This window comes from Pleurodeles waltl, chromosome 7 (assembly GCF_031143425.1).
Source record: "Pleurodeles waltl isolate 20211129_DDA chromosome 7, aPleWal1.hap1.20221129, whole genome shotgun sequence".
NCBI classification, from domain to species: Eukaryota; Metazoa; Chordata; class Amphibia; order Caudata; family Salamandridae; genus Pleurodeles; species Pleurodeles waltl.
In genome coordinates, this window is record NC_090446.1 from 1,123,658,487 (window position 1) to 1,123,672,463 (window position 13,977).

Sequence of the window (13,977 nt, forward strand, 5' to 3'; positions counted from 1 at the left end):
CCAGTGTGAAAAAAGAACTTGGTACACTTAGTTAAAAAGACAGGAAGTATAGGGTGGAAGTAAAAGAAATCATGTGCAATCAAGACTAAGGGCCTGATTACGACCTCGACGGAGGGTATTACTCTGTCCCAAATGTGACGGATATTCAGTCCTCCGTGTTACAAGTTCCATAGAATATAATGGAACTTGTAATACGGCGGACGGGATATCTGTCACATTTAGGACGGAGTAATCCCCTCCGCCAAGGTCGTAATCAGGCCCTTAGTAGCCTTTGGCTAACCTGGCATTCAGCTGCATAGACATCCGGCCTGGAAGAAAAACTCTGACCTTAATATTATTATGTCTGTATTTTGTTTTTACACGTTAAGCACTGCTGCCCCATGTTCTAGTTTTCCTTTATTTCCTCCCTCACACTGCTCTTATTTCCCGTGCCCTCCTCTGTGTTCAACTCACACTTTCTTTCTGTTGCCCTTGTTATTTTTTAGGTCAAGTATACTAGACAGTGCATGTGCTGTATGTTGTACCAATAGTATACGGGAAATGGAGCCTGCATACTGCTTACCATTGTTTGGCTTTCCTATCACTCTTATTGCCTGCTTCATATTTGCATCCCAGGTTGTCAATCACGTGTTTGACCCTCCCATGGAGCACAGCCTGTTTACCATCTCTTTTCATTGGTTGGCTGCCCTGCTTCCACTGCTTGCTTTCCAAGCACTACTTATTTTTTTGGGCTGTGCACTTCATGGAAGTTAAAATGTTTTTCAGCTTTCTCCCTCACATACTTCTCCTCCCCTGCGCTTTGTGTGATTGTCGGTCACCCATGTGCTTCAACCCATCACCTCTATGGTGCATTTGCTCTTTTGTCATCCGCTGTTGCTTTCAGGCCTGTATGCTTCTCCTCCACCCACTTCATTTTATTCTGTCACCCATTGCTTCTCCTTTTCACCCCACCCTGCATGTTGTTTCTCTCCTCCCTCCTCCCTCTGTGTTGCTTCAGCCCACTCACAGCCTTCATCCCTGTTGTCCATTGCTTCTTCATCCCACCCCTGTCCTCCATGTTGCTTCAATCTCCCTGCCCTCCATATTGCTTCCTACCACCCATACACTCCTTATGCTTCTCTTCCCCACCCCCACATTGCTTCCCCAACCATGGTCTATATGCTGCCCTACCCACGTCGTCTCTGTTGAAGCTCCCCATCTATGCTGCACACATTGGGGTATACCGTACTGAATGACTAAAAAACATTGACAAAGCCAATGGGTCTCAAAAATGAAACCTACTGGCTTTGCCAGTGCTTCTTTCACCTAGTTCTCTCACTTTGTTGATTCCCCTTACACTGTCTCTCTTTCCTCTGCAGAATCAGCTGTTGGTGGATCTTGGCGGCATGGCCACTGGCCGGGCCCAAGAGGTCCCGGACCAGGGCTGGGCCTGGGTGGTGCTGCTGGCAGTCGTGCTGTCCCAGGGAATGACCCTTGGCTTCCCATCATGTATTGGCGTCTTCTACACGGACATCCAAACCTCCTTCCAGGCCAGCAACAGTGAGACATCGTGGTTCCCATCCATTGTGACAGCAGTGCTGCACGCGGGGGGTAAGAAAGCAGGCTGGAGAGACTTTCTTTTTTACTACAGCACTTCTCTTATAATTCTGTTCCTCATATTAACTCTCCTCTTCTGGCCTCTCCTCTCCTGTTCTCGTTTCTCCTCTCCTCTCCTAACAACAGTCCTCTAGTCTCCTCTCCTCTACTCACAACATTTCTCTTCTCTCCAAACAGCACTCCTCTCCAAGCAACTCTCCTCTCCAAAAAACTCTCCTCTCTTCTTCAAACAACACCTCCCTCCTCTCCCCTCATCTTTGCTTTCTTGCTCCTCTACTCCTTTCTCCTTTCTCCAGCCTCCTGCTCTCCCTTCTTTCTCTCATCTTCCCTCCCCATTTAGCGTGCCTTCTTGCTCCTCTACTCCTCTCTCCTTCCTCCTACTCTACCTTCTTTCTCTCCTCTTGCTATCTCCTCTGTACAACTTAATTCTCTCTTTTCTTCCCCGAGTTCTCTTCCTTTCGCACCTCTTGCTCTCATATTCTCTTTTTTTCTCCAAAACCTCTTCCCCTCTCCCTCCTCCTCCTGCTCCCTCCCTCCTCTTCCTCTGTCCCCCCTCTTCTTCTGCCTTTACTCTCCTCTTCCTGTCTTATCACACATTATCTGCCTCTCTTCTCTTCCTCCTCTTTGCTTTCCTTATTTTTCTCTTCCTGTCTTCTCTTCTTGTTCCGTTTACCTTCCTCCCTTTTCTCTTTCCTTTGGTCACTTCCTCTCCTTTTCATCTATATCTTCCTCCTCTCTACTTTTACCTCTCCCTCCTCTTCACCTTCTTCTTTTCTTGTCTCCTTTTCTTTTCCTCTCACGTCTCTCTTCCTCGTGCTCTCCTCTCTTCAGTGTCCCTTTCTTAGATCTCCTCTCACTTTATTCCTTAAACTCCTTTCTTTTGTTTCCTGTTCTCTATCTGTACTCTTCCTTCCTTTTCTATTCCTGCATTTTCCCTTACCCTCTCTCCTCTCTCTGTCTCCACCTTCATTACCTGCATCCTAACCTTTTCTCTTCATTTACAATTCCCACGTGCAGGTTTTGAGTATGAGGGTTAGAGGAGGTCTTGGGGATGTTAGTAGGGTGCAAGCCGTTGAAGTCTCAACCCCACTAGGCCAGTCTGTGCATTGCCATTAGGGCATATTCCTGCAGACTGTCCCAAAACTCAGTTTGCGAGGTATTGGGTGCATAAATACTCACAATGGCCAACTATGCCTGGTGTAACCTGCCATTGATCGCCACATACCTCCCATATGGGCCACCCTGGCCATCTCTGTCACATATTGGATACCATGTTGGGTCCATGTAAGAACTCCTCTGTTGTAGCATAAGCACATAGTAGTAAACGTTGCCCTCTCGACTGCCTGTAAGGAGAGAAAGAGGGGAGCCCTCTGCTGCTCACCACTGTCCACCATCTGCCTGCCACTTCTCCCCAAAGTATTTCACAATCTCAGGGCAGGCCAGAAAGGTCGGCCGCTTCAGGGCTGTTCATTAACTCCCTCCAATCCCCGGGCACTGAAGGACAAGAAAAGTGCAACGTTAAGACCAGCTGCCCTAGTCCAAGGCGTTTGTCTGACTGTGGCTCCAGGAGGGTTGTCCAAATATCTCTCCACTAAGAGCCCACAGGGTGCCCACGGCGCCACTGAAGCCAGGAACCCTGTCTCGACCATTGATGGCTGGACTCTTTAACATTAAAGACCCCATAAAATCAAAAATCCCTAGTAAGATTCCAACCAGACCTGTCAATACCCCACATCTGGTCAGCCAGCATGGTCTCTTACACAGCTAGCTCCACGAGAGGCCCCCAGCTACCCTCTGGGTAGTAGGGCATGGTCCGGGCTCAGCAACACAATCTGCATTTCCCTGTGGTACATCCCCACTGAGACCTCACGAACGTCACCTTCAGCATGGGGCAGCCCCCTGCAACAGTTCCAACGATCAGATGGGGCTATGCTTGGGAGAGACTTATGAGACTTCTGCCATGATGCTTGGCTGCACCTCCTGTTCAGCTTCTTCTAATAGTAGATTTGCCATTCTCTTCTGGCAGGTATGTGTCTCAAGCTATGCTGTGGGTAGCGCTTCCTCGCCAGAGGATTTATTATTTCATTTTGAGGGGTTTCTATGACTTGTAACTGTAAAAATGCAATGTTGCTTTTACAGAGAAGCATTCGATATTTTACTCTCTGTGATACAAACTGATGTTGACAAAGTCCTGGTTGACGGCCCTTGATCAGAGCTCAACAGGTGGCTCTTGCATAGATCTAAGATCCCTGCTAGACACGTTTCGTCATTAAAGGGCAGTTGTAGCTGGGATGTCAGAGGGCATCCCTTTACCTTTTACCAACAGTGTAATATTTGAAGTAGTCACGTGACCAATCATAAATACTAAAGTCATTGCCTCTCACTGCAGAAGATTGTTCTTTAAAACAGCGTGCATGATGAACAAAATATTGTATAATACTGGTTCCAGTTTTCTAAGGGAAAAATGTCCTGAATTTGGTCCATCTCGAAGTCTGAGATTCAGCTCCGAGGTGCTTTGTAAGATTTCCCACTATAAAGATAATAAAACAAGAATTTACAATGCAACAGGTCTCGCGTTTGCTCATGTTAGAGCTATTAGCGTTGTTAACTCCCAACCAGACTTTTCTTGCCACTTAAACTAATAATGAAAAGTAAAACAGTTTCACATATGCGAGCCGATGGTAGCCATCCGTGTGAAGGAGACACAAAAAAGGAAACAGAAGTTTGATTGCAGTGAAATTTATCGGCATAAGTACAATTATGCATGTTACCAGCAAAAGTGCAATTATCCGTGTAACCAGCAAAAGTGCAATTATCCATGTAACAGGGTTGATGTCATGCAAAGCGCTCGACTTCTGTCCAGCGAGATCGCACTGCTCAGGAAATGACAAGATAAAGTAGTCCAGAAACAATCTGAAAACACAGAGCCTCATATGTTTTCAGTAGTTTACTGGTGCGCTCGAGGAGGGCTAAACACCGGAAAAGGCATTACGGTTGCATGCTTTTCTCAAATGGAATCAATCGATTTTCGGAAGGTAAGCCCACAAACTAATGAAAGTGACAGACGTGACATGGGCATGGTTAGAAGCCCACATAGAGGTTGCAACGTGGTCCAGAGTCCTTGCACGCTTTCGACCCTAAAAATGGGGCGTCCAAACTTTTCGAACCCAGGGCGTGCAAGCCTAGCACAGCTTACCCTCAAACTGCACTCCGCAACCACTTTGCTGAATTTCAGGAAGGTGCGAAAACTTGGATTTTTAATAACTAGTTTTCGTACATCTCTGCTTAATGCTCATGTTCCCCGGCATCAGTAGGTCTTTCTGTTAGTGCCCAGAGACTCCTTGGTATGTATGTTGTGCTAAAAAATATCGTATTACTAATGCTGATGAAGGTGATAATAAATATAACAACTACTCTTAACATGTTGGTATGCTGTTTCTATCTGAGACGCTGATACTCTTGTTCCCTTACAAATTTCGCATGTTCCCTTACAAATTTCATAATACCATGCAGAAAAAACAATTACAACACCCCTTGGCTGTGTATGGCTGCCAAATTTAAAGGTTCTGCATATTATTTTGTTTATCTCATCCAGCTCCAAGTGCAACCGCTGTGTAAACATGTCAGCAGCCTGTCTCATTCCAAGTAAAGCAGATGTGTTATTTCAAGGTGATAGAAGCAGGACTGGGAACCAAAAGCAGGCCTGGGAAAATGTGGAAACTAGTCACCTTTCTCTCTCTATCCATCCAGTCACTCTTTACCTTGCTCTCCTCTCTCTCTCTCAACCTGTTTTTTATTTTTTATTGTAACTTTTCAACCATATATTGTATTCGTTTTTAAGCTAAAATGCATATTAACAGTGTGAATTAATAATAGCAAAACAATAAATTTAACAGGCTCAACACAAAACTTAACATCTGTGCATTAAGTAGCTGTGAGGTACTCAGCATACTTTAATTGTTCAGATCTGGAGCCCCCAAATAAACAAGAATTGGCAATGCCAATAGATCTGGCCTTTAAAAGATGGTGTACGGTAATGTGAAACATTACTAGTAAATAGCATGGGAATGAATGTGTATTTGTGTAGAGGCAAATAACTCTAAATTAATATTGGTATAGGTTAAAAGGTCAGGTGAAAGTTGCACTGTCGAGCCAGACCTAAAACTCATTGTATGCTAATGATTGTCCTCTTCCCATCTATGCTGCTGCCAGAGAAAAACAACAGAAATGATCTCGTTATCATAGACGCTTTAACAGCATTACAATGCCATGTGTGTGTGTCCCTGAAAGTCCAAGCTAGGCTGCTGGACAAATAAACAATATGATCACAGCTGTGTGGAGGATTAGCACTTTTTTTGTGGAAGCACACAACCCCTGCTCAATGAAAAGATGTACCCCTGACTCCCAACATGTGGGTGAAGCCAAAGCCCCTCTCTAGTAATGCTTACATAAAGTCAAGTGACAGCTGCTCTGTCAAGCCAGACCATTAAAAGTACTGTACACGACAGGCACTAAGGGTGCAGCGTATGCAGGTGTGTTCTGTTATCTCCAGCTACATATGTTTGTTGAAACAGTTTATTGGGATCCGTGTCACTTGTGTATTCAGCAAAGCTCAATATCACTTCACTCCACAAATCTGACATAGGGAGGCTATGCAGTGACGCAACTCTTCATGTCACGGAACCTCCTCCTGTGCCCTTTTTCATTCTTAAACATCTTTTTCCACCTACCTTATGAGGGCCCACTACCCTTCTTCCATGTCATTGCTACTAAACGTTTGGGCAATGCTAGTGCCAAGTGTAGGAATTTATTACCCACTTTTTGGGGTTTGGGATGATAGAATCCTTCCAACAAGCATACCTCTGGACTGCTTTCCATCTCTGGCTGCAGCTTCTCCATATCGGCACTACTGAGCAACTCTGGACCTTGTGACAAAACATTTACGATGAGAGACGTGCAACGTGGGCAAGGCCTAGGCTCATTTCCATATACCATATATTTCTCCCACTTTCCAGGGGAGAGATATGTCTGATGCAAAACGTTAAATTGTGTGAACATCATCCTAGTGTTTCTTCTCTCGTCTCTCTCTTCTCCCTCCTCTTGCTCTCTCTTTCACCTTTCCCAGTCTGTCCTGATACCCAAGCTCTGCCTCTTGCAGTTAACCTCAGGGAGCTGAAAGAAAGTGGCAGAGACACCAACAACAGCCCTAGGCCCTCAAAAATGGCCTCCTCACTGCTTAATTTGTAAGAGAGTAAGCACTGGTGTCCAAAATTTTCCGCACAAGCAAATCTAATGTCAAGGATGCAGAATACCATTGCGGTATACTCTTGATTCCACCTCATTCCTTTCATCTACCACCAGGAACCCGCTGACACTTTATCTCACTTTTGAAGGTTATTTTCCAGCCCTGCTTTGTTTCTCCGTCAGTGTTTTTCCATCTTTCTCTTCCACTGTCTTTCCCCCTTTTCTATTTTTCGTTTTCTCTCTTGTTCTGGGTCAATGACTAATGAGGGCATATAAGAGCTGGGCCCCAAAATGAGTGCTTGTGACCCCACCTGCAAACACCACTACCTCAGATTCAGCAGTGGCCACGCAATGTCCGCAGACACTCATTTAAATGTCCGGGGAAATAAATGGTAGTCTAGTTCCGGATACAGGTTGGGAGAGGCACATTGAATAGGATTACTTGTTTTCAAATGCAAACCACAGACACAGCACCGTCCAACTTTTCTGAGAGTACACAGAAGTAGGTTTGTGTTTTCTGTTGGGCTAGGGTCTCGCTTGATGTATATGTGGGTGCTGGGGAGAGGGGGGCACACACACCACTGTCATAAACAGGCTCTCTTCCGAGTACTCTATCAAATAAATTCAGTCCAGTACTTAACTTTTAAGTTTGCAGCGGCCCAGAGTTTTTTCTTTGGGGCCCACTGCAGCCCTGCTGAAAGCCAGTTGCCAAACGCCAAGGCTGTATAGTTTTGATTCCTCTGCATGCCTCTTTCCTCTATAACACTACTCTCCCCGTTTCTTTAGCTCATTCTTGAAGATTCTGTTTCACCCATGCTGCTTTCTTTCTGTGGGTCAAAGTCTCATGATGAAAACTCACTCATAGTGCTAAAAATAAGTGCCTCTGCCCACCACTTGCACCAGCAGCACAAACTAAGTACTGATAGTTCATCAGTGAGTTCATTCTTTGCATTTTATCCTTCATTGTATTCAACACTTGAATGGCCTGTTTTTTAGGCACTTTCTGCATTATATTGTGACATTTATATAGTGCTTACTACTTTTTAGGGGCTAAAGTGCTTGTCCACATGAGTAGAATGTTACACAATGTAAAGTGTCTGGTTGGAAGGTGTTCTCTTTCTTTTGACCGTATGTGGGGAGTATTTCCATGTTGTGCAGTTATCATGTTATGGGATGCAGTGCTAGGCAGTTTGATGAGTGAACAAGTGTGAGAGACAGGTGTGCAGTTTATGGTTTTCAGTATGCTGGCAGGGTTTAACAACTCTACATTTCGCCTTATAGAATTTATGATCATAGTCCACTAAGTCGGTTACCGCCCTCAGTTGCCCATTCTGAGATTTTTATTTTTTAGTGTATGGCTCTGAGCAGGCATTGGTTGGTGGGAGAGATGTTGGGGAGATGTGGTGGGCTGGTATTTGTTACTATCATTCCACATACGATTGCCATTATGATGTGTTAATATTGTGGCATAACGCAACAGAATGTGATGAAGGGCCTCTGTGGCTCCCCTATCTCTTAGATATTCATTGGCATTGAGCTAGGTGAGGACCTTGAAGAGTTGGGTGTCCTCTGAAGGTTTGGGGGGCCTCCTGCATCACACCCCTGTGTCAATAACCTATCATAGTCTATAGGTAGTTGGATCCACAGTGGTGGACTACGTTAGAGTCCTTCATTGGCCAGTGGACTATGGTAGATCTCTTTAGTTATTCCATGCCTGTTCAGGTGATAATGGGTGTTTTTCTTTTTGCTGTAGACTGGTACAGTAGTGGGTGATGGGCATGGCCCTTAGCTTGTTTGCCTGTCACTGAATGTTATGAAATTGGTATTAATGAGGCTCAGGACAGTTACATATGAATTTATATAATAAAATACCCAGGTTCGGCATAGTCATAACGTACCAAGACATAGGAAGTTGTGAGGTGCCTGTTATGTTTCAGATCTGTGGACTGTAGTTTGTACTTAAGGGATGATTAACCCAGGGGTATGGAATGTTGTACTTTTTTGGGAATAGCAATGGTATTACCTCTCTTCGAAGTGTAAATGGTCCTGATTGCTTCACATCTTGGCTGGTAGTTAGTTCAAGAGCTTGGCTGCTTATAAGGAGAGTGTTGTCTCCTATGGATGTCCTATATCAAGGTGGTGAGGTGATCTGTGGTGCAGTTCTGGAGCTCAATGTTCTACTTGAATTGAACTTGTAGGTTAAATGGTCCTTTTCCAAGGGAGGCTCTGTGGACACTGTAGAGTGCTATGAACATGGTTTATCAAGCTTCATGCAGCCAGTTGAGTGATTGCAGGACTGGAGTCATGTGTCCTCTTGGGAAGAGATTGAAAGGGAGTATTGTGGAAGAACTGCATTTTTATATGATTAAATTCATGCTGTGAAAGTATAGACATTAAGTTCAAAACCATTTTCAAGGGTTTTACAGAGTCTTGTTTGCTAGAGTGAGTCAAGTGTTTTTGGAAGTTGACAAAGCATTGAAATATTTTCCCTTTTCTGTTAACCTGTAAATTAAGGTTATATATGTGGCTGATCATGCTGTGATTAGTTAGCTGCTTTCAAGACAGATTAACGTATCCAGGTTGATACTCTTGGGGACGCCTGCGTAGCTATTGGTGATCAAGCAGTAGTGATGGTCATGTTTTGCGGTTGCCCAACATGAATGGCAGCATAAACTCCTTTACTATTGCTGATTCTACCTTCTGTCACGGTGTTGCAGTTGATTATTTTTAGGTCTGGCTTTAGCCAAGACCTGTTGACTTTAAAAAAAATATATGTACAATATACTTACTTAAAGGGGCTTTCAGCGAGCGTTCTTCATTCATTGGTCTGTTGGACATTCAAAGGCACAACAATTGTCTTTTTTAGGTCTGTGTTAGCCAAGACTTGATTTTATTAAAATTATGTGTATGACATAGTTACTTATGGGCGTTTTCACCTACACTTGATCCATTTGTCTGTGATTGTCTCATTCACATTTTTCTCCAACCCTTGCAAGCATGTATCAAGGGGCAACTGCCACCCCTCTTCAGCCACTTGCTGACTTCACTATTGAGTGACGCCATCTTTAGTCATTTTCTTTTTTGTAGATTAACAAACTCCTGGCAGCTTCCCAAACCATAATGTTTTGCGAAAGCCCTGACAAAACAAAACAAGAATTGCCAAAAGGCTTGCAGATGACGCCAGACCTGTTGGCTTTGCCAATGTGTTTGCTTTGGTCGTGGTTCTTGCTTGATCATTTGTTTTCCATTTGTTCCTGTATTCTGTGTGTCTCTTTAGGTTTGACCATTGTGCTTGTACTCTCCAGGTTATGTTTGAGCATTGGCTCTAGAAACTGTGTAAATTGTGTCAGTAAATTTACTCAGGTTCTTCAGTTTAGTATGAAGAGCCATATGCCTCACGTACATTCCTTAGTCTTTTCCATGTCTGTTTGTTGAAGTTCTGAATTGTATCTTTGTTTGATGTACTGTTCTCCAGGATTTAAATATCTCCTTCATGTAGGTCCAGTGTAAGCAACAACCTTTTTCCCAGAAGAATAATTTTAAAAATACATACATATACATTTATACTGAGCGGGGCTTTCAGTCAGCCTTCTGCATCCATTGGTTTGTTCATCTGTCATTCACATTTTGCTTCCGCCCACCACAGCATACAGCGTAGAGCAATGGGTTAGCCCACTTCAGCCAATGGTTCTATTTTTTTAAGTGACCGGCAGCCCCATTAACACTACTCTGTGGCTCTCGCAGCTGAGTCCTGGTTTTGCAGAGTGCTGTGTCTTGTCATTGCCAATAAGCATGTGTCAACACTCAGCACAAAACTACATTAATGTGCTCCATGCAGCCTCCATTGTAGCTGCTAGGTGTTTGACTTTGTGCATCTCTGCCATAGTTGTTCCCAGATGGAAAGTAATCAGAGTGTGTCATGATCTGGGGCAGGCAGGACATGGAGGTCAGAGGAGGACACGTTATAGCTAGTGCTGTGACAAGCCGAGCTAGTCCTGTAACATTATAGCCAGCTACACCTTATACGTTCAACCAGTGGCGCCAACTCCAGATTAATGCACGGCCCACCCTTTGTTAGTTTTTTCAAAAATTTATATTCCATCCCCTGTTTTATTGGCTCAAGATGTGGCTGCTTTTTCCTATTCTTATGGTTTTTCCTTCTATCACCCTAGAAGTAATTCTTATCCCCTTCTTTCACTGCAGAGGTAGTTCCATGTGTTGCTTGCTTGTCTCACTGCACATGGGTGCGCACACTTCAACCCCGCTGCTTTACCCAGAGGTAGCCCTATATTATTTCTGTCTTTTATACACCTCAGATATGTATTCACATTTCTTTTACAGTTTCCTCTCGCCCTTCCATCAACTTCAAGTGTCTGCAGTCCCTCAGTCTCTCCTTCGTGCACCTCAGGTTGTGATGTCTTTTTCCACCCTTATCTTATAGTTGTCTGAAATATAGGCCCTCATTTTGACCCTGGCCTACAGCGGTATTATGGAGAAAAGTACTGCCAACAGGCTGGCGGTACTTTTCCCCATAATATGACATTGGTGGTTTGGCTCAAGCTAAACCGCCAGTGTACCACTCCGTCCGCCACGGCGGTAACAGCTGCCGGGCGGGAGACTTCAGTCACGAAAACCATGGTGGTAGGCACTATTAGATGCAGGGAACCCCTTCCCTGTCACTGATAGGGGTCTTCCCCACCCCTCCTCCCCCTTCCTCTCCAGACCCACCCCCCAACATACACACACCTTCACGCACCATCACACATACTCATACACATACTTATACCCACATGCACCCACACATGCATTCATCCATTCACACACACATCCAAACACACTGACATACAAGCAAGCACACGCATTCACACAACACAACATACATGCACTCACACATCCACACATGCACACACATACCAAACGCAATGCACACCCGCATTCACGAACACACAAACATACACACACACCCCCACACACACAAACAACACCCACCCCCTTCCCCTGTCGGAGCACCCGACTTACCTGATTTCAGTGGTTTCTCCGACAGGAGACGGGACGGGGCGCTGTTGCCAGCAGCAGTGTCTGCTAACAGAACACCGCCATACCGTATCATGGGTCATGATACGGTCTGCGGCGGTCTACTGGCGTGTCGCTGCTGCTTACCGCCGTCCGCCGCCATGACCGTAGCCGGAATTATGCCATCTTTCTGACGGTATTCCAGCTACGGTCATAATATGGTGGTAGGCAGTTTTTACTGCCAATGTCATAATGAGGGCCATAGTGTCTTTCTTTCATGTCACTGAGAGAGGCATGTCGCTCTCTTCATTTCATTCACTGGATCTACATGTTCAAATCCCAAGGGTCAAAATTCAAATTTTCCATTCAGTTATGTCTGTGTCCAAACCCACCTGTCTTTCCTTCACCCTAGAGCTTTCTGCATGCCCCAATAGTGTTTTCTTCCCCCTAGTAATGGCTGGATATTAGAAACCGTCTTTTTTTCGCCACAGGGTGGAGGTATCTTCTAGGGTGCCGACAAGCTCCAGTTATATTTCTTATTGCACTGGTGGCTACATTTTTCACTTCTAACATTTTTACAATTACAAGGCGGCTGCCTTTCCCCATTCCACCCTTACTTTGAACCCATTGTGGGTGGCAAGTCCAAGTCCTTCTTTTTGCCACAGCAATAGTATCATGGCTAAATCATCCGCTTTGCTTCCATCCCACAGTTGCCTACACGTTCTAACTTTCCCTTTTGTCCGCCCATGGATTGCTGTGGGTTCTGCTGCCTCTTTCACCCCACAAGTAGCTCCAAGGCCCAGCATCTCTTCCACTCCATGGGCATCAGCTCGTCTGCATTGCCCCAAGAAGGGTTTGACGTACTCTCACTATTTCTTCTACTTCATGAGCAGCGGCTGGAAGGTCTGATGCCTCATTCACATGAGAGGAGTCTACATGCCCCTAGGACTATATGCCAGGGCCCTTGAATTATGCAATCCTGTGGTCACACGTTTTGTTAATTAAGGATTTGCTGTATTTGCCACATAATCCACCATTTGCTGCATAATCTGCAGATTTTAACAAAAAAGAACGTTTCTAGCTCAAACTTTTAGAGATATGTGTTCGCGCAAGTTGGAAGACCATTTGCAAAGGTTAACTGGTCATGTTTCAGTTGCTTTTTTATGTATTTAGCTGTTAAACTGGTACTAATTACATTAAGGGGGTGATTCTCACCCTGGCGGGCGGCGGAGGCCGCCCGCCAGAGTTCCCCCCTCCAGAATACCGCACCGCGGTCGTAAGACCGCTGCGGTTATTCTGGGTTTTCCACTGGGCTGGCGGGCGACCGCCAAAAGGCCGCCCGCCAGCCCAGTGGAAAACAACCTTCCCACGAGGACGCCGGCTCCGAATGGAGCCGGCGGAGTGGGAAGGTGCGACGGGTACAGTTGCACCCGTCGCGAATTTCAGTGTCTGCTGAGCAGACACTGAAATTCTTTGTGGGGCCCTCTTACGGGGGCCCCTGCAGTGCCCATGCCATTGGCATGGGCACTGCAGGGGCCCCCAGGGGCCCCACGACACCCCATACCGCCATCCTGTTCCTGGCGGCAGAGCCGCCAGGAACAGGATGGCGGTATGGGGTGTCAGAATCCCAATGGCGGCGCAACGAGCTGCGCCGCCATGGCGGATTCTTTTGGGCAGCGGAAAACCGGCGGGAGACCGCCGGTTTTCCTCTTCTGACCGCGGCCAAACCCCCGCGGTCAGAATGCCCTGCGGGGCACCGCCAGCCTGTTGGCGGTGCTCCCGCCGACCCTGGCCCCGGCGGTCTTGTACCGCCGGGGTCAGAATCACCCCCTAAATCTTTGCCTAGATAGTATTGCCGTGTGAAATAAAATAATGAAGTACTACAACCAAAAAATGTGCCACATTATGCCACATAATTTGCCTTCTCTTGCTGCATCATTTAGTCAACCTGGCCGCATAATTCCACTGGTCCTGACTGTATATCCCATCTCCATTCCCTTCTTCCACCTGAGCAGGGCCCACATGTCCCTGTCTTTCTTTCGTACCAGAGGTATCTGCATGTAATAATACCACTTTCTTTCGCTCCTGAAGTGAATGCATGGCCCACCTCAGCTGAATGCTCCA

At 45.7% G+C, this 13,977-nt stretch overlaps 1 protein-coding gene across 5 annotated transcripts in view; it reads left to right on the top strand.

The window, feature by feature from the left end:
• LOC138245989 (monocarboxylate transporter 6-like) overlaps positions 1-13,977 on the top strand; it is a 505,423-nt gene that overhangs the window by 345,492 nt on the left and 145,954 nt on the right. For all 5 annotated transcript variants that reach the window (XM_069200115.1, XM_069200114.1, XM_069200112.1 and 2 more), the window contains one exon: positions 1,359-1,590. In XM_069200115.1, coding sequence (XP_069056216.1) covers positions 1,386-1,590 — 205 coding nt within the window. In that variant the 5' untranslated portion in view covers positions 1,359-1,385. The remainder of the gene's footprint in view (positions 1-1,358; positions 1,591-13,977) is intronic.